This window comes from Colobus angolensis, unplaced genomic scaffold, assembly GCF_000951035.1.
Source record: "Colobus angolensis palliatus isolate OR3802 unplaced genomic scaffold, Cang.pa_1.0 Scaffold472, whole genome shotgun sequence".
NCBI lineage: Eukaryota > Metazoa > Chordata > Mammalia > Primates > Cercopithecidae > Colobus > Colobus angolensis.
The window spans coordinates 812,928-839,160 of NW_012118177.1; the positions used below are offsets into that span (position 1 = coordinate 812,928).

The window sequence follows — 26,233 nt, forward strand, 5'->3', positions numbered from 1 at the left end:
ACAAAGAACTCAAACAAATATACAAGAAAGAAACAAACAACCCCATCAAAAAGTGGGCAAAGGATATGAACAGACATTTCTCAAAAGAAGACATTTTTGTATTTTTAATAGAGACGGGGTTTCACCATGTTGATCAGGCTGGTCTCAAACTCCTGACCTCAGGCGATCCACCCACCTCAGCCTCCCCAAGTGCTGGGATTACAGGCGTGAGCCACCACACCCGGCCTCCTTTATATATTTCAAGACTGTATTGTTAGGGGCCTATATGAAGTTCACAGTCAACAGACTCTTGGTAAATTTTCTTTCCTTTATCAGTATGAAGTAACTAATTATTACTAAACTGCCTTAAATCATATTTTGTCTGACACTGATGTTGCCTCACCATTTTTCTTTAGGTTGGTATTGGCCTAGTGTATCTTTTTCTATTCCCTTGTTTTCAACCTTTCTGGGTCATTTTAAATGTGTTTTTTGTAAGTAGCATAGCCGAAATATTTTAAATTCAATCTGACAGTCTCTTAGTGAGTTTAACTTACATTTATTGTGACTACTGACACTACTGAATTTTTCTTCCGTCTTACTTTGTGTTTTTTATTTGCCAGGCATTACATATATTTTATCTTTTTTCTGCATATTTGGATTGATGAGATTTTCTTTATTCTCTTAATTTTTCCCAGGTGTGGAAGTTACATATTCTATTAATTTGTATGCATTCTCTTGAATTATTTCTTTTAACACATACTTAAATTTATACTTTTTAAAACAAAGTCTGAAATTAATCAGTATTCCCTATCCTTTTTTAACAAACAGGAACTTAGCACACTTTAGCTTCCCTATGCATATCATTACTTTATTAAAAAATAGGAAACAGCTCTGTACTCCCTATCTGTGGCAATCAATAGGAATCCTCTATCTCTGCCTTGTTGGGTTTCTCCAGACAACCTCTCTTCCTCTTCTAAGTAACCTCTCCTTATCCACACTGCCTAACTACAGGAGCTTAAAGCTGACAAAACTACAGCTTTGTATGTTGAGCCCAGCTTAGTCTCTCTTGGGTGACTCAATGCAAGCACACATATTCAAAGAAAGAAATACTAGATGATAAATGCCCTCAGCAGAAAGCCCACTAGGCCCCCAAAAATCATCAGAGCTCACTGGAAGGGCTACTAGAAATGAGCAGAATGTTCCCTACCTGGCAGTCCAATCTAAATGGGGCTTACTGCATTAACTAAATGGCTGGAGAGAAAGAAAACAACTGAATGAGTGTTGATGCCCACTAGACTGTTCTAGTCATTTAAATGCATTTGAAGCCTCGGTTTCCTCACTTCTAAAATTCTCACGGTTCCATTAAGTAAATAACCAAAATATTATTTTAAAAATAAGTTTGCAAAGGACTCTTCGCATATATTACCTTGTCTAATTTAATTTTATGTAAAGTGCTATGTGAAAGCTTTCCAAAATATAATGCTGGGGTTATCCTCACTGCTGGTGAAGAACCAGCAAATCAAAGATAATTATAGAGCACTATTGAGAGGTGAAGCCAGCTGGGATTCTGGGTCGGGTGGGGACTTGGAGAACTTTTGTGTCTAGCTAAAGGATTGTAAATGCACCAATCAGCACTCTGTGTCTAGCTAAAGGTTTGTAAATGCACCAATCAGCACTCTGTAAAAACGCACCAATCAGTGCTCTGTGTCTAGCTAATTGGGTGGGGACCTGGAGAACTTTTCTGTCTAGTTAAAGGATTGTAAATGCACCAATCAGCACTCTGTGTCTAAAGGTTTGTAAACACATCAATCAGCACTCTAAAAACACACCAGTCAGCGCTCTGTGTCTAGCTAAAGGTTTGTAAATGCGCCAATCAGCACTCTATAAAATGGAACAATCAGCAGGATGTGGGCGGGGCCAAATAAGGGACTAAAAGCTGGCCACCAGAGCCAGCAGCAGCAACCCACTCGGGTCCCCTTCCATGCTGTGGAAGCTTTGTTGTTTCACTCTCAGCAACAAATCTTGCTGCTGCTGGCTCTTTGGGTCCGCACTACCTTTATGAGGTGTAACACTGACCTCCAAGGTCCGCGGCTTCACTCCTGAAGCCAGCGAGACCACGAACCCACCAGGAGTAATGAACAACTCCGGACGTGCCACCTTTATGAGCTGTAACACTCACTGCAGAGGTCTGCAGCTTCACTCCCAAAGCCAGCGAGACCACAAACCCACCAGGAGGAATGAATAACTCCCGACGCGCCGCCTTTAAGAGCTGTAACACTCACTATGAGGGTCTGCGACTTCACTCCTGAAGTCAGCAAGACCACGAACCCACCATAAGGAGGAAACTCTGGACACATCCGAACATCTGAAGGAACAATCTCCGGACACACCATCTTTAAGAACTGTAACACTGACCGTGAGGGTCCGCAGTTTCACGCTTGAAGTCAGGGAGACCAGGAATCCACCGGAAGGAACCAATTCTGGACACACTATCAGCTGGCCCAGAGAGTGAACATAAACTGGATTTCAAACTATAATTTAAAAAAATTACTATTCATCTAGCTCATGCATCAGCATGCAAATTATCTGCTCTGTGTACGACCTACTGTTATTTATCGATTCTGGGAGTGTTCTCGGTAGTAGGAAACCTGATCTAGAATCAATAAATGATGGTAGGTCATTTCAGGACACACCACTTTACCACTCAAGTTCTAGACTCTCTTATGTAATATAAAGGGAAAAAGATAAAAGGAAGCACTTACTGAAACTGAAATCCCTTACCTTCATTACCTAACAACAAACCAAAAAGGTATTTTGATCTCCATTCTATAGCTGAGGAAGCAGACGCTCTGAGACACTAACTTTCCTGGGGTCAAGCAACTAGTAAGTGAAGGAACCGGACACAATTCTTCTATTTTAATACTAGCTTAAGCAACACATCATTAGGAAGATAAATCTACTGTGTGTCAAAAGGCAGAAACAAAATCAGTTCAAGCCTGGGTACCTATTATAAGCCATTTCAGCATAATGTTTAAGGATTTCTGTCTCAAAAGTATAAATGATTTTGAGAGTAATGATTAATTCCCCTATATTTACTTTGAGAAATGACTGTCAAGAGGTGACTGGCACAGAAGCTTAGTCACATAATTTATTAAAAATTGTTCCTAGTTTCTTAGAAGCAAATAGACTATTCTTCTTTAGAGGCAACATTTTCCCTAAACTGCCTAGTTACTTGAAAATCATCAAGTTCCACGAAGGCACTCAACCTTCTCAAGAACATCATGACTGAGAGATCTGGCCTGAAAATTCACATATGATTAGTCATGTTATAAAACCATTTCTATAAATAGCAACCTCTGGCAATACATATGATTGTTTAACACATCATTAATTAGAGAGGCAGAGACGCAAAGGAAGTACAAATTCACAGAAGAAACCCCTTGCACCACCAAGATAAAAAGTCTTCCAGAAAAAGTACTCAAGAAGAAAGTAGAAAAATCTAAGCCTGAAAGCACAGTAATGACCCTATTTGTCAGTAATAGTTATGCATGCCAACTCTGGAAGTAAAAACTGAATTACTAATGTCTTACTCTAAATGTTTCTGTTCCCAGAGAGAAATTGATAGGGAGAGGTGAAGTTGGTTTCAAGTTCATATCAAACATCTTAAACAGTATAATTTGCTGATTATCTTTCATATTAAGTTCTTTTTTCCCCCTTCATACTATAGCTTCTCAAAGCCTTAAGGTCAGAATATAATTTTAAGACCTAGAAAAAGTTTTTATTTTAATCCCAAAATGAGGATCAATTCTTCAAATGTTAAAAGAGTGATATTGCTGAAGACTGTAAATTGCTCATTTTCAGTAAGAGACTTTAGCAGTCACAATATTGGAAAAGGAAAAAACAGGGGTGAGTGGGACCAAAGCCAGAAAGAATCAAGAGAGGGAGAATCAGACCGGGCATGGTGACTGACGGCTATAATCCCAGCACTTTGGGAGGCCGAGGTGGACAGATCATAAGGTCAGGAGTTCGAGACCAGCCTGAGCAACATGGTAAAACTCCGTCTCTACTAAAAATACAAAAATTAGTCAGGCATGGTGGTGAGTGCCTGTAATCCCAGCTACTCAGGAGGCTGAGGCAGGAGAATCACTTGAACCTGGGAGGCAGAGGTTGCAGTGAGCCGAGATCGTGCCACCGCACTCCATCCTGGACAATAGAGCGAGATTCTGTCTCAAAAAAAACAAAAGAGAGAGAGACAGAATCTTGGAGGAGCTGAGAAGGACCCAAGGGATGGCAGAGTGTATGTATGGGCATGAAGACCTAGGAAGAGGTATGGCTGCTTGGAAAGGGGGTGGAGGAATGCAAGAGAGGGCAGGGAATAGCGGAGGGTAGGTGAGGGGAGGCGAGAGAGTAAAACACTTGAAATAACTAGCTAAGGAAACTAACTGGTGAATAGCAGTCAAATGCAAAAGACAGCCTCAAAGGTATGCCCATATTTATAAGAATCTTCCCCAAAACTCTGGAAAAGTAGAGCAAAAAAACCCTCAAAAAACAAAAAACTGGAGAATTCTGAAGAATGATAATCATAAAAACCTTTTACAAACATACAAGTAAGAAAAGCTGTCATATAAAGACCTCAAAAACTATTATTTACAAGGAAAAACAGATCTGGCTAATATAACTTAAAGTTTATTTTTTAATAGGATGTTCGCTTTTTTCATGGCCTCACTCCACAGAAAATAAAGCAATTAAACATATGCTTCTGAAAAAATAAGCATAATTCTTATGTTTCTAATTTTTAGTTTTTTAATTGTGGTAAAATACATATAATACTTGCCATTTTACCCATTTTAAAGCGTACAATTTTGGTAGTATGAGGTACACTCATGATGTTATTCAACTGTCACAACTATCTATTGACAAAAATTATTCATCATCCTGAACAGAAACTCTGTACCTACTGAACACTAACTCCCTTTTCCTCCGTCTTTCAGCCCCTGGTAACCTCTATTTTACTTTCTGTCTATGAATTACTCTATTCTAGGTACCTCATGCAAGTGGAATCATAACAATATTTGCGTGATTTATATGAATCTTATCTGTATATTTAAAACAACCTAAATGTCCAACAGCAATAAGGGAATGGAGATTTTTTTAAAAGTGATTTAGTCATATATTGGAATACTATATAGCAATAAAAAATAACTTTATTTGCATTTAAAAATCTCAAAAACACTGCTGACCAAAAAAAAAAAAGGCTGCTGGGCCAAGCACAGTGGCTACACCTGTAATCCCAGCACTTCGGGAGGCTAAGGCAGGAGGATCACTTGAGCCCAGGAGTTCAAGAACAGCCTGGGCAACACAGTGAGACCTTGTCTCTACAAAAAAAATTAAAAATTAGCCAAGCACGATGATGCGCACCTGTAGACCTGTGGTCCCACCTATTCCAGAGGCTGAGGTGGGAGGATCACTTGGGCCCAAGAGGTGGAGGTTGCAATGAGCCAAGATCACGTGGCTGCACTCCAGCCTGGGCAGCAGAATGAGACCCTGTCTCAAAAAAGAAAAACAAAACTGCAGAATAATAAATTATACCATTTATATAAATCTTAAAGACACACAAAACAATACATTACAAACTATTCATGGCCGCATGTCAGGGCACTTATAAATATAGACTGGAAAAATATGTACCAACTTTGGAAAAGTATCTCTGGGATGGGAAGGAAATGAGATTGGGACGAGGTATAAAGAGATAGCTGTAATGTTTTAGTTCTTTAAAAAGATCAACACCTTAAAGAAAATGTGGCAAAATTATAACAATTGTTAAATCTTCGGTAGATACATGGATGATGGTGCATAAATCTATTTTTCTGTTTGAAATATTTCTTAATTTTAAAGAAGTAATGTTTTAGAATGACAGAAAATAAGACTATATGTGTGCTTTAAAAATGGAGATATGTTTATATAGACTAATTGTAGCTTTTATTCTCCCAGCCAGCTTAATTGGCTCCTTTATAAAAATTGTTTAAATTATAAATTAATATACACTCGTATAATCTTTGAAAAAGATATTCATAAAGTATCAGTGTGAGTGTTACTATGGCACTTGAACCTATGTGAAGCTGCTGTGATTCACATATTTTTTAAAGTAAGTCATTTAAAAAATGTCTATACTTAGTAAAAAAAGTAAATTCAGGCTGGTCTGAGTACAGTGGTATTTATTAATACAACTAATTAATCACAACCAGTTACAGAGTTCTTTGTTCCTTCTCCACTCCCATGGCTTCACTTGACTGTCTTTAAAAAAAAAAATAGAACATTCATGACGGGGCCCAGTGGCTCACGCCTGCAATCCCAGCACTTTGGGAGACTGAGGCAGGTGGATTGCTTGAGCCCAGGAGTTCGAAACCAGCATGGGGAATGTGGTGAAACCCAGTCCCTACCAAAAAAGAAAAAAAAAAATTAGCCAGGTATGGTAACATGTGCCTATAGTCCCAGCTACTTGTAGCCCCAGAAGTCGAGGCTTCAGTGAGCTGTGATCATACCACTGCACTCCAGCTGGAGCGACAGAGCAGACTCTGTCTCAAAAAAAACAAAAAAAAAAAAGTAAAAAAGTATATTCAACCTAACTCATATGTATAAAGGACACCAGGGCTGATCACTGCCTGCTCTAGCACATAGAAATCTTGATTGTCAAATTCATACATCCAAGAGGGGCAAAAACTCCCAGCTCAGGTCCAGATCTAGATCTGGCCTTCCTGTTAGGCTTCCTATTGAGCTCACTGTTACGTAAGACACAAGTTATAGAAATGATTTTAAATAACCCAAGACATCATGGAATAACTAACTATATTAGCACATCTCCCTTTACTTTTTTTTTTTTTTCTTTTTTTGAGACAGGGTCTTGTTCTGTCACCCAGGCTGGAGTGCAGTGGCGTAATCACAGCTCACTGCAGCCTCAACCTCCCATGCTCAAGCAATCCTCCCACCTCAGCCTCCTGAGTAGCTGGGACCACAGGTACATGGCACCAAGCCTGACTAATTTTTAAATATTTTTTATAGAGATGGGGGCTCCCTATGTTACCCAGGCTGGTCTTGAACTCCTGGGTTCAAGTGATTCTTCTGCCTCAGCCTCCCAAAGTGCTGGGATTACAGGTGTGAGCCATCGCACCTGGCTACATCTCTCTTTTCAAAGCACACATAGTGTCTTATTTTCTGTTGTTGGTTAGGTAGGCTAAGTAAATTATAGCCAACTCACTCTATAAAATACTAGGTTGCTGTTAATAATGCAAAAGATAAAGACTATCACAACATGGAAAAAAAATTCCAAAACAGTATTAAATAAAAATAACAAAAAAGTACACGAAAAAGGATCACAATCATGTAAAAACATAGGTACATATGGATAAAGATAGGAGGGGAACAGAATTATCAGTTATATTATGGTAGCAGAATTGAGTGAGATTTTTCATCTTTAATTTCTTTCAATGTTGCATTAATAAATTATTTAACCAATGTTTTAAAACACTCTATATATTATAAAATAATTAGCTAAACTACATCCATTTTTCATAGCTATAAATCCACAGAAACCTTTGGGTGTAGTCTAAAAAATATTTTAGATCTCTCAAGTTTCATTACTTTAAAACCGAACTAGGAGTCAAATTCAGTTGTCTCTGCTTACTAATAACACGGTCCTGGGAAAGTCACAGAACCTCTCTAATCCTTGTGTTCCTCAGCCTCTAAGCTTCTGTATTTCCGACATTGTTTAGGGAAGCCAACTGCTTAAAGATTAATCTCAGATCCTGGACCCATCCCCCACCCCGCTACTTCCTCTACCTGGGGAAAACAGTTCTTAGTATTGGACGCCACCTTGCCAGAGACAGATGAAACCTTGAACAGTTTATTATATCCCTAAAGATAAATAACATTTGTTCCCCAAGAAGAAAACTAATATTCACTGAACACCTGTGCACCTGACACTGTACCAAGTATTTCATATATGCTATATTGTATACCTTCCTGGGTCCCACTAGACCACAGAACCAATTTCTGAAGGGAGCCAGGGCAATCTGCACTTTAAATAAATTCTTTATTTCAATAAATCTTAAATAAAGTGCACACACAAGTTTGGAAACCAAAGATCTAGGGACAAATCATTAGAGGGTTGTGGTGTACATTTTTTAAAACGTAATGGAAATTATCAGAGTATATTGCAGGTAGTAAATGTTAAGTGTTGTTTCTGTAAAAATGGTTGTCGGTTATATATTGTCTACATGTGTACTAGGTCACAATATAAAATTTATTTTTTACTGTTGGTCACAGTCAAAAGGTCTGAAAAACACCGGCTGAGCATTACAGACTTAGAATAATGCACAATGAGGCAGAATAAAAACAAAAAAGCAAGAAAAAGGAGATGGCATAATATCTATAATTTAAGCTCCACAAGTATCTAAAGAATTAGCAAAATGTAAGACACCTAAACTCTGATCATTCACAGTAATAAGGGGAATTAAGGTATTGGTAATTTGGCTAAAAGGCCAATAACGTTGCTTTAGCCAATAACCTTATTCTATCCCCACTTTTTGTTTACCGTAGATAATATCCAAGTAGAATGGACAAATTAATCAAACTTCACTATCCCCTATGCCAGATGGGATGGTCGTTAAGAAATGCATGGTATAAAGAAAGAAGGGAAGCAGTTTAGTTCATTTATAATCAAATTCCAATACCTGAATAACCAAAAGTAACCATTCATTAAAACCATCTGTGGGGTCCTACTATTGATCATGGCTAATCAGTCCTAAGTACTCTAAATATTTATTACGCCATCCCCCCGCCGCCCCTTTGTTTAAAACCAAGCCACGGAATTTATGGCAAACTAGAGTAACAACTCTATCTCTAAGTGAACTTAAGACAACCAGATTCCCTAGCAGTGGCAAGCGAGCGGCGCGCCTGCTTTTCTCCACTCCGAGGCGGGAAAAGCAGAGCTCCCGGAGCCGCGATTTTCCCTAGAGTGGGAGCGACGCGTAGCTCAAGCCAGTGCCCCACAGGAACCAGGTGGCAGTTGACCAGGTGCTCCCCCGGGAACTTGGGGCCCGGAAGGCTTGCCCACAGAGGAGAATAAAACGCGATCCCACCTGCACACATACAAACACACGATCGCACGCGCCAAGCCAGGACGGAAGCACAATACGTGTTTCTGTAGCGTGGGGGAGACGTGAAAGGCGGGGGGCGTGGAGGACGGTAGCAAAACCTTCTCAACCCCCGGCCCACTGCCCCTACCCTTCTGCCCCCGCCTCACCAGATTGGCTGGAGATCGAGTCCTCAGATCGGGAATTTACGCGCGGGAAAAGCGTAAAAGAGAGAGAAGCGTGCTGACGAACGGGACAAATGAAAACCCCACAAACTTACCTTAGTGGCAGCCGCCGCCGCTCGCTGTCCGGCCCTGAACTATACGAGCAAGCCTCCGAGACAGCGTAGCCGCCAGAGGGGAGGGTCCGGACCTGCTCGAGCCGGAAAGAACCGGCCTCCTCTGTGGGCAGGTTCCGGCTGAAGTGAAGCTAACCCAGACTGAGGCTTAAAAGGGGTCGACCTGGTTAACTAGAAAGGGCGACCAGTGACCCTGACCTGGACGCGCTCGGATTGGTCGATTCCAGTGTTGTCTCAGATGAGACTCTTCTATGATTGGCCAGAAAAGTCAAGCGGGAACCCGGAGGTTGGCAGGTGGGGGGCGGGAACAAAAACGAAGTTGTTACCCTAGCAACAGAGAGACGCCGCGCTCTCCACAGTCTTTTCGGAGCCTAGCCAGAGACCGGAAAACTGACCAAGGTGAGGAAACTCGAACCTTAGGAGGGGGAAAGACAGGGTCCTCAGATGCCGTGGCTATCAGAAAAACTAGGGAAAGCTCTAGATATTCATAACTCTGAGAGATACCCCAAAAAGCCACAAGTTGGACAAGGTAGAGGAGACCCGTTCCCTAAATCCCGCTATCCTAGACTCTAGAAGCGGGACGCTGCTTTAACAAAACTCGGTTTTATAGGATGTGAGTGAGAGATGGGTTCTGATCGACTGTCAGAAGGCAAAAATGAACATCTGAAGGTTTCTCAACTGGTCTTCTCTCAACTCTCACATGCACTTACTGATTCTCCCTTCCCGTTAATAATGACTAATTTGGGAATGTAAACCATATTCTCTTATAGGAGGATCTGGGTGCTCCAAACTGGAGCAGCCACTGTACCCGTCTGTTTTATATGTGCAGACACGATTTATCCTGGCCTAGCATGCCTTGGTTAGGAAATGTTTTGGGGGATATAACACTATATAAAAAAGGCCCCAGTACTCACTATGTGAATAATGTCCTTTGTGCGACAATTTGAACGCTGTGGCCTGAGAGTTCCAGTGTTGCTTGGTTAGATAAGCTGAGGAGTGAGACGTGGTCAGACTTTCACTTGGTGGGCCCGAGTGTACTGTGCAGAGACTACTTGTACCTACAAAACCTACTACTCGCCAAGGGCTGATTGGGAAAGTATTACATGTCGTTTGACTGTAACTGTCAAAAGATGAGGAAGTATGACCAAAAAAATTAAATCTGAGTGAAGGGAGAGAACCTAGTTTGACCAGAGAGGGAGGAATCATCACTCCTTAAGAGCTTCTTGTGATAAGGATTCAGAACAGAGACTGTATTTCCTAAAGAAATAAAAAAAGGTGGGGCGCGGTGGCTCAAGCCTGTAATCCCAGCACTTTGGGAGGCCGAGATGGGCGGATCACGAGGTCAAGAGATCGAGACCATCCTGGCTAAGCCGGTGAAACCCCGTCTCTACTAAAAAATACAAAAAACTAGCTGGGCGAGGTGGCGGGCGCCTGTAGTCCCAGCTACTCGGGAGGCTGAGGCGGGAGAATGGCGTAAACCCGGGAGGCGGAGCTTGCAGTGAGCTGAGATCTGGCCACTGCACTCCAGCCCGGGCGACAGAGCGAGACTCCGTCTCAAAAAACAAAAAAAAAAAAAAAAAAAAAAAAAAAAAAAAAAAAAAAAAAAAAAAAAAAAGAAATTAAAAAAAATAGGACTCGGGGAGAAAATTTAAAGCACAGCAAGAAAATTTGCCGGGCCAAGCACGGTGGCTCCTGCCTGTAATCCCAGCACTTTGGGAGGCTGAGGTGGGCAGATCACTTGAGGTCAGGAGTTCAAGACCAGCCTGGGCAATATGGCGAAACCTGGTCTCCACTAAAAACATAAAAATTAACCGGGTGTGTTGGCGCCTGCCTGCCTGGATGCTGAGGTGGGAGAATCACCTGAGCCCTGGAGGTCGAGGCTGCAGTGAGCTGTGATGGCGGCACTGCACTCTAACCTGGGCGACAGTGAGACGTGGTCTCAAAAACAAAAGAGGTCTCATACTCCACCTATATCTAAAAAGAAGTCCCTCCAACTTCCTTTTAGATAGAGATGGAGTATGAGACTTCAGATAGATAAACAAAGAGGAAAAAATATATCAAGTGTATTAAGTTTGTCTGAAATGTACTATATAGCATTCGATAATTCAGGATGGGTCCTACAGAAACCAAGGATTTGCCTCTCCATATAAAAACTAATTTTTTTGTAATCTCAGCACTTTGAGACTCCTAAGCGAGGGATCTCTTGAGCTCAGGAGTTCGAGACCCATCTGGGCAACACGGTGAAGCCCCATCTCTACAAGTAATAACAAAAATTAGCCGGCGAAACCCCGTCTCTACAAATAATACAAAAATTAGCCGGGCGCACTGGCGCAGCCTGTAGTCCCAGCCACTTGGGAGGTTTGAGGTGGGAAGATTACTTGAGCCAGGGAGGTCGAGGCTGCAGTGAGCGGAGATCGCGCCATTGCACTTCAGCCTGGTCTACAGCAAGATCCTGTCTCCAAAAACAAAGAAAAACAAAACAAAAACAAAAACAGGCCGGGCGCGGTGGCTCAAGCCTGTAATCCCAGCACTTTGGGAGGCCGAGACGGGCGGATCACGAGGTCAGGAGATCGAGACTATCCTGACTAACATGGTGAAACCCCGTCTCCACTAAAAAATACAAAAAACTAGCCGGGCGAGGTGGCGGGCGCCTGTAGTCCCAGCTACTCGGGAGGCTGAGGCAGGAGAATGGCGTGAACCCGGGAGGCGGAGCTTGCAGTGAGCTGAGATCCGGCCACTGCACTCCAGCCCTGGCGACAGAGCGAGACTCCGTCCCAAAAAAAAAAAAAAAAAAAAAACTCACTTTTCAAAAAGAATTGGGATGGTACAGACTCCTCATGAATAAATGACTAAAATAGAGGAAAACTGAAATCAAAAGGTGCTTTTTTTTTTTTTTTTTTTTTGAGACTGAGTGTCGCTCTGTCGCCCAGGCTGGACTGCAACCTCCACCTCCCGGGTTCAAGCGATTTTTGGCCTCAGCCACCCGAGGAGCTGGGATTACAGGCCTGCGCCACTATGCCTGGCTAATTTTTGTGTTTTTAGTAGAGACGGGGTTTCACCATGTTGGCCAGCTGGTCTCAAATTCCTGACCTCAAGTGATCCGTCCGCCTTGGCCTCCCAAAGTGCTGGGATTACAGGCGTGAGCCACCGCGACTAGCCAAAAGACACTTTTTTTTAAATTTAATAATCAATAACTATTTAATTTCTTGACCTCTTTTTCTATGAAAGATTCCAGGTACTTTCAAAAAGCATCTTCCTTAAATATATTTTAAATTTGAAACAAAAACTGTTAAGTTCCCATAGTTACTTATGAGTTAGTACATTTTATGGTAGTGAAAGTTAGAGACAGGAAAAAGAAATCATTCTTAGTATTGTAAAGATACGTTCATAATTAATTATTTTTAATAGGTGGGAAATCATTGATGAGTATAGTTATCAAATAATGCAAAGCAGAAAGCAATTAGTCAGTATATTATAATTTAATTCAGACATAGGCAGAGATGATGTCACTTTTGTGGTCTCAGAAGAATTTTAAAGGAGGAATTGCTAAATTAAGACACTGTATAAATAAAGTTGCTTCAATCTAGGAAAGCTGATTGAAAAAAATATATAAAAAATATGAAGTTGCAGAAGAAATGCCAAATTTATTTAGAGAACAAATAGATTTTCAGTACTTTCAAATCGTTGTGTTAAAGTCAGTATTTTACATAGGGATATATCTATTTACTTAAACAAGTTCCAAAAGGATATTGCTTGGTGAATTTTTTTTTTTTTTTGATAGAGTTTCTCTCTGTCACCCAAGCTGGAGTGCAGTGGCATGATCTTGGCTCACTGCAACGGCCACCTCCAAGGTTTCAGTGATTCTCCAGCCTCAGCCTCCCAAGTAGCTGGGATTACAGGCGCCTGCCACTATGCTCGGCTAATTTTTGTGTTTTTTAGTAGAGACAGAGTATCACCATGTTGGCCAGGCTGGTCTTGAACTCCTGACCTGAAGTGATCCACCCACCTTAGCCTCCCAAAGTGCTGGGATTACAGGATGAGCCACGGCGCCCAGCCCTGCTTGGTGGTTCTTTATCACCCTGATTTTATTTACTACATATACTTTAATTAATAAAATTTACTATCTATTTGAATAGTCTGTAATTCAGAGTTTTCACTAATTTACCTAGACTTTTCTACAATTAACTGATGTCAAAAGCCATTTTTATTGATACTGTGGATGGAGGCAAATAAAATAGAAAGCATGATCTCAGTCTTACAACCAGTCTGACTTTAACTCAAGGTTACTGATACTGCTTAAGTGCTGTGGGTCTGGAGCCAACCTGGTTGAACTTTTTCAGCCTCTGACTGGCTCCATTGTTAGGGTAATGAGCTGGTTCTGGAGTGTCAGTTGCTTTAGCTTATTGTGGCTAGTAGATGGTCCAATCATGCTTCTATTCATGAAGACCCCAAGTACTCAGGTTAATGTGGGAAAATCAAAGGCTCTGTCTGGAAAATGTTGCCATTAGCATTGGCCTAGCAAAAGAAAATGAGAGAAAGAAAAACAAAGAGCTTAGAAAATTTATTTTCTAAATGACCAACTCTCAAAGACAGTAATATATTTTGTTTTTACTGAAACTCTTAAATTTTCCTTAGTTTAAATTTATTCTTGGCCTATGTAAGTGACAGTGCCAGATTCAAACATTTTAGGCAGTGTGGCTCCAGAATCTTCTTTTTTATTTTTTATTTTCATTATTTTATTTATTTATCTATTTTTGAGGCAGGATCTCACTCTGTCTCCCAGGCTGGAGTGCAGTGGCCCGATCTTGGCTCACTGCAACTTCCATCTCTGGGACTCAAGCTATTATCCTGCCTCGGAACCCCGAGTAGATGGGACCACAAGGGCACGCCACCGCGCCCGTCTAATTTTTGTGTTTTTTGTAGGGTCGGGGTTTCGCTATGGTGCTCAGGCTAATCTCGAACTCCTGAGCTCATGTGACCCATGAACTCACCTTGGCCTCTCAAAGTGTTGGTATTACAGACATCAGCCACCACACCCGGCCAGAATCTTCTTTTTAGAAATCACTACACTGTACTATCCAAGTAGGGCAAAAGGAAGAATACACTCCAAGGTACAAAGGCAGGAAATGGTAGAGTATGTTTAATAAGCAGTTTAGTTTTTAACACAGTATGTAGGAGAATAATAGGAGTGAAGGACAAAAAATTACGTTGGGACTATATCCTGAAGGACCTTGATTGCCAGACTCAGGATGAACTTAAATATATATCACATTTAGAAATAAAAGATAGACCTATAAACTAACACTGCATAGTTCATTGTAGTAAAGATAGTTCACTACAAATAGTTCATTTGTAGTTCCTAAAAAGTCTTCCTGTTTTAGTTTTTCAACTGTGATCTACTTGTGTCAAATGAACTTTAATAAATGTTTTTAATCAAGTTTAGTAAGTTATTCTTAGTATGTTAGACTTCTTAAAAAGCTAGTAGAATCTTCCTTTCCATTGAATTTAGAATGCTTTTTTCTAAAAATTCACAAATTACTTTTCTCTTTTGATACTTTGAACCATTTAACTAGTTAGTCACAAAATATTTGGGATTCTTTTGTTTCTCAAAATACAATATCAACAAACTTGTCATGATTTATTTATTTATTTTTGTTTTCATGATTTATTAATTTGTGTTTACAGATTATTATTACATTTGACATGGTAAAAATACTTTGGCTAAAGTGGTAATTTTATTTTTATATTTCTATTTCAATTGAGCTATAGTGCAAATCTATGGCATTTTATTCTAGCATAATTTGGAAGTCCAACTGGACGTCAAGGAGTCTAATTCCTAATATGCATCAGATATATAAAGTGTTACTAAGAATTATTGTGAATAATTTAACAAAAACAAATGTACACATTCCAAGGAGGACCATCCCCTTCGAAGTAGTCACTTTTGGAGGCTAATCTGTTTATTCTAATGTGGTTGTTATTGCTAAAACTGCTTTTGAAACTTCTGTTTTAGAATCACCTTGAGGCATGTAGCACATTCTTTTGAATATCTTCAAAAAAGAAAACCTTCATATTTTGAAAGTAGGCATGATATCTAAATATATCTAGAAATCACTTGGTGACAGATCTGATGTGTAATCAAACCAAATGATACCATAATGATACCTATTTTCTTGGTGATACATATGAAGACAATTCCAAATAAAAAGAAAAATCCCAAAATATTTTGAGCATTGATAGCATAATTTACATCAGTGTATAACCTTCCAAATGACTATTTTGAAATATAACATTCAGATGAATTTAATCATGCTTCATTCAGTATTAATCAACTGCTGACTATGTGCCGGCTCCAGTTATTAAAGACACTAAATCTACAGGTATAGCTTCCCACTGCTCACACTGGCCTACTTCCCACCTAATGAGAACCAGGCCAGAGTTCTTTTCCAACTAACTGGTAGGGATTTAGAATTAATCTGGTTTTTCTAAATCCAGTATCCAATGTACCAAAGGAACCATAACATTCCTTCATAACCTCCACTGTGGGTACCTAGGTGACATGAGAAAGCCACCGACGCAGTGCCTGCTGTGTTTTCTCTTTTCCAGCTGGAAGTTTGAGCCCTATTCTGCCCTATTCTGAACCTTCATCTCTAGCAGTCAACTTGTGCACAGTCCTCAAGAACTGTTCCCCACCTTCTATAGGCCAGCGTCCTTCTTCACCCTAAATAGTTCTACCTGTAACCATTACTTCAACCTTTCTGCCCTAAAGCACTGCTCATGTCCAGGAACTCCTGCTGCCATGTCTCTGCCAAGCAGATAAGACCACATAAATTGTAATTCTGACTACTACCTCAGACACAATATTTGGAACTTTAGAATACCTACTTATGGGTTAGCTTTGCTGGTCCCAGTTTATTCTTCTTTCATTGGCCCACATTGAACTTTCACATACCTCATGATCAAACATCTGTGGGTACTAATACTATGTGTCAGATAATGATATTTTTATATAGCATTTCTTATTTTAGTAAACTCACCTGCATTGCATAATTTGATCATCACAACAATTTTGTAAAAGTATGTAATACTGGTATAATAAACAATTTCTACTATATTTGTTTTTTAAATATCTCATTTGCACCATCTCAACTCAAAATACCAATTATATAATTGCATCAGATACCTGGATGCATTTTTTCCTTTCATTGTCAAAGGTTGAAGTTGTTACAATAAATTTTTGCTTTTAATATTAGGTAAATATTTAATGAACACATAATCAGCTAGGAATTTAAAAATATAAACAGGATCCTCTTTGTTTTATTTGTGTCAATTATTCATTTCCATTGCAGACTACCAGACTCTACTGTGAGAGAAAACTGTTTTATTGCCTTTTATTTCACTTTTCCAGTTTAATGACTTTCCAATGTAATGAGTTTTATCATTAACTTATTCCACATCATTATTAGACATGATAGTCATACCCAGCAAAATAAAACTTTTAAATAACTAATAATAACCAACATATGTTGAGTGCTTACTTTGTGACCAGCACTGTTCCAAACTCTTTCACTTGTGTTAAGCTACTTAATTCTTGTAACAACCCTAAAAGATAGACACTGTTATTATCTCCATTTTATCAGTAAAGAAAATTAGATAATGGGAGTTTAAATAATATGCTGAAAGTCACAGAGCTAAGAAAGTAAATGATGGATACAAATCCAAGCAGTTGACTCCAGAGCCCCTACTTCTAACCGCTATGATATATTGCCTCTATGCTACAGGTACAGGGCAATTTAATATTTACTTCATACCCTCAATGTCTTTGATAGATACTAGCATCAGTTTCAAAATAATGGCAAAACATAATTTAAAAAACCAGAAGATTTGTAAAACACTATCTGCATGCAGATTGATTTTGACAGTAGCAGCACACATTCGAGAATCCTTTTGTATTACCATTCTAGGCACAAAGCAAAAATTTTGGAGATCATTTAATAAAAGTACTAAAGAAATACTTCCCATGAGTTAATTTTATTACCATGTTTTCAAAATGTCAGCAGAAGTGTAAAAAAAGATTCCTATTATATTTATGCCCAAATCACTACCAACAGATCTAATTCTACAGTCTTTATTAAGGTTATTCATAAAAGTCTGACACCTCTAACATTTTTAAAGATCCTGAACTTTCTACTCCAAATATAACTGCAGAGATTATTAAAAAGACTGCTGTCTGAATGGTAGCATTATAGGTAGTTATACTTTTCTTACTTATACATTTAATGTATTATGTCCTAAAAAGCCCACAATAGACATTTATAGTATCACTGTTATAATCAGAAAAACAATTTTTCATTGAAAGTCAATGAACTAACCCATTGGAGCTCTCAAATGGCAATATAATGCTAGGCATCATCAAAGGTTAATTAAGAATTGAAATAAAGCAGAAGATACAGGCCTGCCTGAGGCAAAAAAATGTGAAATGAATACAGATCATCAGGGCATGTCCCTCAAACGACATATTTTTCAGTTCACTTAGTAGAATACACAGCCTAAACAGCGTACATGAGACAAATAAAAAGTCTAAAAAATATGTTCCCAAATGATGATACATAATGTATCATACACTTTTTTTTTATTATACTTTAAGTTCTAGGGTACATGTGCATAACGTGCAGGTTTGTTACATATGTATACTTGTGCCATGTTGGTGTGCTGCACCCCTCAACTCGTCAGCATCCATCAATTCGTCATTTATATCAGGTATAACTCCCAATGCAATCCCTCCCCCCTCCCCCCTCCCCATGATAGGCCCCAGTGTGTGATGTTCCCCTTCCCGAGTCCAAGTGATGTCATTGTTCAGTTCCCACCTATGAGTGAGAACATGCGGTGTTTGGTTTTCTCTTCTTGTGATAGTTTGCTAAGAATGATGGTTTCCAGCTGCATCCATGTCCCTACAAAGGACACAAACTCATCCTTTTTTATGGCTGCATAATATTCCATGGTGTATATGTGCCACATTTTCTTAATCAAGTCTGTCACAGATGGACATTTGGGTTGATTCCAAGTCTTTGCTATTGTGAATAGTGCCGCAATAAACATACGTGTGCATGTGTCTTTTTAGCAGCATGATTTATAATCCTTTGGGTATATACCCATCAAAAAGTGGGCAAAGGATATGAACAGACATTTCTCAAAAGAAGACATTCATACAGCCAACAGACACATGAAAAAATGCTCATCATCACTCGCCATCAGAGAAATGCAAATCAAAACCACAATGAGATACCATCTCACACCAGTTAGAATGGCAATCATCAAAAAGTCAGGAAACAACAGGTGCTGGAGAGGATGTGGAGAAATAGGAACACTTTTACACTGTTGGTGGGATTGTAAACTAGTTCAACCATTATGGAAAACAGTATGGCAATTCCTCAAGGATCTAGAACTAGATGTACCATACACTTTTTCTAGAGGTAGGGCTTAAGAATCTGCATTTTAAACCAACTCCCCCAAGTGATTCTTAAGCACATTAAAACCCAAGAACCACTATAGTAGGTGCTCAGTAAGTGCTTGTTAGCTTGAGTATGACATTTTAGTAAAGCAGGCTGAATGTTTGAGTTTACTTGGTGCTCCAGGTCTGTGAGTTAGCAAAATACATATATTTGAAGGAGTTTAAAAGGATTTCCAAGGAAATATAAGAACCAATGGCGTGACCGAGGGAAGAAGGGAGATATGACAATAAAACATCTTCATGTCTTAAATAAAACAGAAAAGTAAAATACCTCTTTCTAATTATCTTTTTCTTCAGATAGTGGAATCTGAAAATATGGATTCTGAAAATATGGAGACAGAAAATATGGACTTTGAGAGTGTTTCTTCAGTTACAGCTCTGGAAGGCCTCTCTAAGCTACTTAATCCTGAAGAAGAGGATGATTCTGACTATGGACAGGTGGTCATATACTTACAGTTGAATTAGTTTTGTTTATGGGAAGTTGTGGAACCATATTTGAACAACCTGTTCCCACCTAGCTGTGGGAGCAGAGCTGTGTCATTTGATACATTCATAGGAAGCTACAAGGCTGATTATGCATGACAATGTAACCTCTAGTACATTTCTAGCAAACATAATTATATTTTTCTAAACCACCTGAACACTGAATAGGAAAATAGTTCTGTAACTATGGTAGCAATAGCCACATTTCAAAATGTTGTCATTTATATGTATGGCTAAAGAATGCCTGACAACCATTGCAGAGTGGTAGCTAGGATTGTTTAAGCCTAGACGATATTTCTATAAAACAAATATTTTCAGTTATACAGTATTAATTGGACTCCCAAGTACCAGTCCTTTAATTTTTTAATTTGTCTACACATTAACGCAGAACAGAAAGTTTTTGAGCCAAATAATAGGGCAAACTAGCTTCAGCCTACCAAGATTGTCTTCCCAGTAATGCACAAATAAAGTTATGGAGTCTAATTAGTTGAGTAGCATTTGGGGTCAGGATAAGTAATGCCAGGAAGGTTTGCAGTAGCAAGATGGGCTTCATTTTAGGTAGAAGAGTTCCTTGAACTGACCTTTTACCACTCCAAGGTTACTGCCAGTATTCCCAGAACAATTAAAACACGTTTATATAACTCCCCTCTCTCCTTTCTCCTATTTCTTAACTATCAGTGAGCCTTGGCTATCAGACTGCCTATGATAGGGCAAACAAAATTTGGGGCAAAAAATCCCATACTATAACAGAATATGTCAATTTGCATAAAATTATTTTAATGAAGTGTTTTGTTATATGACAAATTTACCATGAATAAATCATCTTTCACAAACGTATGTATCAATTTACTCCTCCCAAAATTTATTTTTGCCACAATGTGGAGAAAAAAGCAAGCTATGAACAGGCAGCAAATTCAGTGGCTCAGACTGACACTGAACTGAGGTACCACCCTAAGGAAGAGCTTAGGTGGAATAGGGCAGAATAAATAAGATGTGAAATGGAAATAAAATTTGTAAAAGAACTGAATGAGCTTGGAGCCAGGATCAGGAACCAGGAAGTTTTAGTCAGGGAAAAGTCTTAGTAGAGGCTGAACAAAGAAACACGAGGACGTTAAGGACAGCATTGGCTATACACAACAAACAGGACACAGGAGAAAAAGTTAGGAACAATGTATCAGTGAAGTTGGGAAGGCAAGCTCATTTTTGCTACCTTAGTTGAAGTAGCAGAATAATAATTTTCTGGAGCCTACATCCTAGGAAAGGTAAGGTTATGCCATATAGAAAAAGTATATCAAGTATTTGAGAAACAGTGACCTTGAATATAGTGAAGTGGAACTTGTAACTGGGACAGATTCAACTATAAGGATTTACCCTGGTTACAGAGCCTATTCCATTTGGTGTTTATGGTTGGAGGTGTTTATTTGCATCTAGAGGTGTTTCTAGGAGGAAAGATGAGTGCTTATGAGATTAGAGACTAACATAATATTACTGAGTTGTACAGTTTATAAAGGAAAATTACTATAATAATGTATGATTCTGTATATCTGGGTTATAAGCAATTTTGAGATAATTGGTCATTCAGACACTACAGTACAGATATCATTAGAGGACACAAAATTAGAGTATCAGAACAGTGGGAGAATAATTAATGTTTCTAATGAACTATTACATTTTCCAGGAGAGAAACTGCTTTTCATTTTTTAACATGTATTAATCTTGGGAACTGTGGGATGATTACAAGAGTGATGTGTTTTTGAAAATATGCTCTCTGAAAGCAGCAAGACAACAGTTGCATACACATTGCTTCATTTACACTATCCCTTTTCTATATGACTTGTTAAGAATCTGGGAGATTGGGGAGAGAGTGTGTCTGTCATTTTTCAAATCCATGAGGGGATCTTAAGGCCTGTGGGAAATAAGGTTCACTGCTCTTCACAGACATTATAACGAGGATGTTCTGTCTTACATATTACAAAGTGGCATGAATTGCAATGATAAATTGCTCAGATAATTGGCTGTAGATTAATGGTAAAGGCTCAAATGATGTTCTAATAGAAAACAATTGCCAGATGGTTTTTAATGTTTTTACGATCCCATTCCATCTTTTAACTTGAAATTTTTATTTTTAATCATTTATTTTCATTAAATTAATAAATTGAAATTCCTATGTGTTCTGAGCCAATCACTGTCCATGGAGAGTATACCAATTTTTGTCATGAAAGTCCAAGATTTTTTTCTACTGCTTTTAATTTTATGTGGAAGGCAGCACTCAACAAGAGGCCCTCATGTTCTGAGAAATGCTTTACTCTGATTGACTATTACTGCTCTGATGATTAATAATTTAAGAAAAGTACTACACATTTATATGACTTTAGTGATTAAAAAGAGGGAAAAAAAGTCCCAAATATTATCTTGGGATTTTCACATAAAAATGCCTGTAATGTCTTAACTGCAGACAGCACTTTTGGAACACCTTTTGGAAAGGAATAGTTACTGTCTCAGACACTTTTGAAATATTATAGATTAATTTCTGATTTGTAACTTTTGGAATAGTTTCACATAATAAAGACCCACGTGAGCTGTTCCATCAGCTTTCAAGGACAGACACTACTCTCCTTGCCCAAACAAGACATTCTAACTTTTGTACATGTCTAAAGTCTTAGGAGATGAGGACAGGGGCCTGAAAAAAGAGAGATAGAGGTGCTAGTTGGCCAGTAGGCAAGAAGATAATAATTTTTTGACTGCCAGCAGTGGAGTGAGTTGGTGCTACAGGGCATGACATCGGCAAAAACAATTAGTAAGAAATTGGGATTTTCTTGAAATATCAAAAATCCCTGAGACAGGCCAATGAGGTGGTGTCGCTATAACAATAGTGTAATATATGTTATACTTAGTTGAAAAAACGAAGATTGCCTGTATTGGTGAATCAGGGCAAGTCCTTTGGGGATGTGCATGCTTGTGCAGAAGATGGAAAAATAAACTTTTATGAAGACTGAAGTACATCAGCATATATTAGAGACTATTAATTTGTGGTTGCTGTTTAAATCCACTAGTTCAGTGTCATGAGGCGGTGGGACAGGGAAGTGTTTCATACCTATAGTGGAAAAAAGTAAAAGCAGTTATCAGGGCTTTTGAATGATTAATTTGAAGTCTGAATACTTAGCTTCTGCTTAGTGTTAGTTTTTATTTCTATAAAACTTTCACATACTCTGTCCTCCATCTGACTACAACCAGACACTGCTAAACCCCAAAAGTGTCAATGCCTTTATACTAATACTTGGTTCTAACCTTCATAGAGATGAATGTGGCTCATTCCTCTATCCCAGGGATACATGAGTCACTGAGCTGGAACTAGGGATTTAGCCTGACCAAAGATCAATTCTGCCCTAGAGTCTATTAAACCAAAGACTTTTTGAAAGAACAAGGAAAGCATGTTCACAATAGTACTTGACATCTGTCTTTCTGTTATACAACAATGATGGGTAATTAAACTGGAAAGCTCCATGAGTTTTTTTGATGGAAATCCTATCAAATTTGAAGTATCACTAGTCATATAGGTTATACAAGTATTAATTATAGAATAGTGAACCTTTTCTCCTTCCTCAGACAAATGGTTTATCTACTATTGGAGCCATGGGTCCTGGGAATATTGGACCACCCCAAATAGAAGAACTCAAAGGTAAGTTATTTAACAAAGCAGTATAGAACAATATAATATTTTCCTTGGTAGAAAAATTATAGGGAGAGTAATACATACTAATACTAGTGTTTATTAAGATGAACTAAATAACAATGTATTGTATACTTGGACATTGCTAAGATAGTAGATTTTAAGTATTCTCATCACAAGTAAATGATAAGTAGGTGAGGTAATCCATATGTTGATTAGCTTGAGTTAGTCATCCACTGTGTATACATATTTCAGAACATCATATGGTATATCATAAATATATACAATTCTTATTTGTTCATTAAAAATGGAGAAATGAATAAATAATTTTTAAAAAGAAAAAAGGTGAACTAAAATAATCATGGAAATGATAAATAGCCATTTACATATAAAGATGCTGTTTTTACTCTACTACTGCAGGTAAATAGTTTTTCTAATAATGGAAATATATTTGCCTTGAATTATCCACATTCCTTCATATTTTCTGAGATAGAAGACCAAGAAAGTCATGTGTGGTTAGATCATTTTTTATTTTTTAGGGTCTATTTACCAAGATGCTTAGCTTCTTTACATTCTACCTTCCTATATTCTAGCAATTTCATGGAATTCATTCGTTGAGTTATTTAATAAATATTTATTGAGAACCTATTGTATATCAGGCAGTATGACCATCTCTGAGACTACAATGCAGATCAAAACAGAAAAAGTCCCTGTTCTGATTGAGCTAATAGATTTTTGGAGAAGACAATAAAACAAGCAACTACACAATTTTATCTTACATTAAGATGCTTATACATTAACGTCTTTGAGTTTGCTTATTAAAAAAAACAGGTCCAATAAATGAGGCTAAATAATATTTTTACATTTCCCCAGCATTTTGAGCTATACAGTTTTACAGAGTTGAACATTTTACAAATCTTTAAAAATATAAAAAGCTTTAATTCTGTTGGTCATGATCACCATTAACCAGAGGATAAGAAGGGAGAGGAAGTGAATTTCATTCATCATTTTAGTTAATTGCAAAAGATTTGTCTGGACAAATGTTTAAAATAATGGCTAAAATGAGGTCTAAGGATGGTTTTAAAATTTCAGTTATTATTGCTATACATACTCAAGAGGCTATTTGCCTTACTCAAGAGATATTCGCTCCATGGCAGACTAGTTCACATTTCATGTATTTCTGTGCTGCCTGTATTTCTGATAATGTAGGTCTAATAATTTTTAAATTCTGAAGGCAACGATTCATATGTAAAATGTTATATAGAAATCTGTAGTTAGGCTTTACAAAGCCCATGCTAGATAGAAGCTGATAATTTCAAAAGAATTGCCAGAATTGAAAACCTGACAATTGGGTACATTTCTGGGAATGCTTAAAATGACTCAAAGCAGTGTTCTGCACCTAATGCAGGTCTCCATTGGATGCTACAATAGTTAAAACAAATGTAAGCTGGGTTTTTGCATGCCTATGGAGCCTATCCACTTTTAAACATTTAAAGATGACATGCAGAAACCCAACCTCATGCTCAGCTCTGCATAAAGGACAAGTGGTAGAGATTTTCTTTAAAGCTTGTGTCTACATGAGGAAAATCCTGGACTAAAAAATGATCATTGTATCCACTGCTTTCAGTTTCTTTAATTGATATTATTATTTTGAGAATTATGTCATGCTTGCATGGAAAAGATATCAAAGGGTTTTTGTATAGTAAAAACAATGCAAGATAAGACATTTCTCTCTACATCTGATTGATTGTAGTTGTGATTTTTTCTTTTACATAAAAATATTTTTAAATATAATCCTATTTATGTTTCTGGAAAAATGTATAATATTTCTTTTCATATGTATATGGAGAGAGAGAGAGAGAGAGAGACTGGAATGATACACAACAGAATAATAACCAGAATACTAACATTGATCATCTCCAGGCAGTTGGATTGTAGATTATTTTCTTCTTTTTGTTTATGTGCTTTTGCCAAATTCTCTACAGTTATTATTACAATTCTACAATGTATTGGTTCTGCATTGATAGAAACATTTAGTCAGTAGTTACTAATTTAGCTTGTTTTGACCAGAAAACAAGCTAGTGATTACAAATAATGTTTTATTTCAATGATCCCAAACTGAGTGTGAAGAAGAACAGGAGCAATTTACAGAAGGAAAAAGCATGAGCTTCAGCTTTATCTTCCCTTTCTTCACAGTTAACCCTGAAACCAGTGAGGAAAATAACGAGGACATCTGGAATTCAGAAGAGGTTCCAGAAGGAGCAGAACATGATGATATGTGGGATGTTAGAGAAATCCCAGAGTAAGTCAAATGAAGCCAGGAATGTCTTTAGGAGTTTAAGTTAGCTGTGTCATCTGATAGCATTTTATTTTTTACAAGATTCATAAAGTAACATACCACATAAAAGATAAAACTACAGTGACACACAGAAAGCATGTGTAATTAATGATTTTTTTCCTTCTAGAGCAGAAACAAGTAATAAAGCATAACATCTTCCTTTCAGTTATTATCTAGCAAAAAATGAAAAATATAGTCATTTCCATTATACATTTATATTTAATGTCAGTTTGCTGTATAATGTGGAACTAGCAGTTGGAGAAAGCCAGCCCATTAAATTGCAAGCATTCATACAAACTAAATTACAATGCCATGTTTATTGTCAAGGACTTGCTTTTAATTACTCAATGTTCCACAATTTCAGTAAAAGGCTATGTTCTCTCTCCAATTATCAATTATTACCCAGACTTGTTTACTAGATATTCTAAGATTATGTTTAGTATTCAGTGTGTTTTGCAAGCAGGGTTCAAGACTTGCTTTGTAGCCTTTCCAATACAATCAAGTTATAAATATGAAATTTATGATTACTATAAAAAGCCTTTTATTATGATTTTAAAAGCACTCATACTTTTAATGAACCTTAAAATATATTTATATACATAGATGAAATTATTGGTCAAATAGACTAAGCTTTACATATATGTATTTTGAAATAAAATTTGGATTGACTATTTAGAATAGCAGGGTAAAACAAAGCCAACACTTACTAAATTATAATGTACTATATAAATTTTTAAAGACTTCTATGGGAAGTGATCTGACAAGTTTTCTAATACTGAATACAAAACTATCCAGTAAATATGTATATATTTATATTTTTTAT

General features: G+C 37.9%; 2 protein-coding genes across 3 annotated transcripts in view; one reads left to right on the top strand and one right to left on the bottom strand.

The window, feature by feature from the left end:
* NUP62CL (nucleoporin 62kDa C-terminal like) overlaps positions 1–9,551 on the bottom strand; it is an 82,533-nt gene extending 72,982 nt beyond the window's left edge. The window contains exon 1 of the mRNA XM_011958715.1: positions 9,391–9,551. The gene's annotated coding sequence lies outside the window, so the exon portion shown is untranslated. The remainder of the gene's footprint in view (positions 1–9,390) is intronic.
* Positions 9,552–9,750: 199 nt separating this feature from the next.
* PIH1D3 (PIH1 domain containing 3) overlaps positions 9,751–26,233 on the top strand; it is a 40,801-nt gene continuing 24,318 nt past the window's right edge. Inside the window, exons 1-5 of one of the 2 annotated variants that reach the window (XM_011958717.1) lie at positions 9,751–9,807; positions 10,238–10,504; positions 19,217–19,357; positions 23,009–23,081; positions 25,269–25,374. In XM_011958717.1, the coding sequence (XP_011814107.1) occupies positions 19,235–19,357; positions 23,009–23,081; positions 25,269–25,374 (302 nt within the window). In that variant the 5' untranslated portion in view covers positions 9,751–9,807; positions 10,238–10,504; positions 19,217–19,234. The remainder of the gene's footprint in view (positions 9,808–10,237; positions 10,505–19,216; positions 19,358–23,008; positions 23,082–25,268; positions 25,375–26,233) is intronic. The other variant, XM_011958716.1, reaches the window with a different exon arrangement.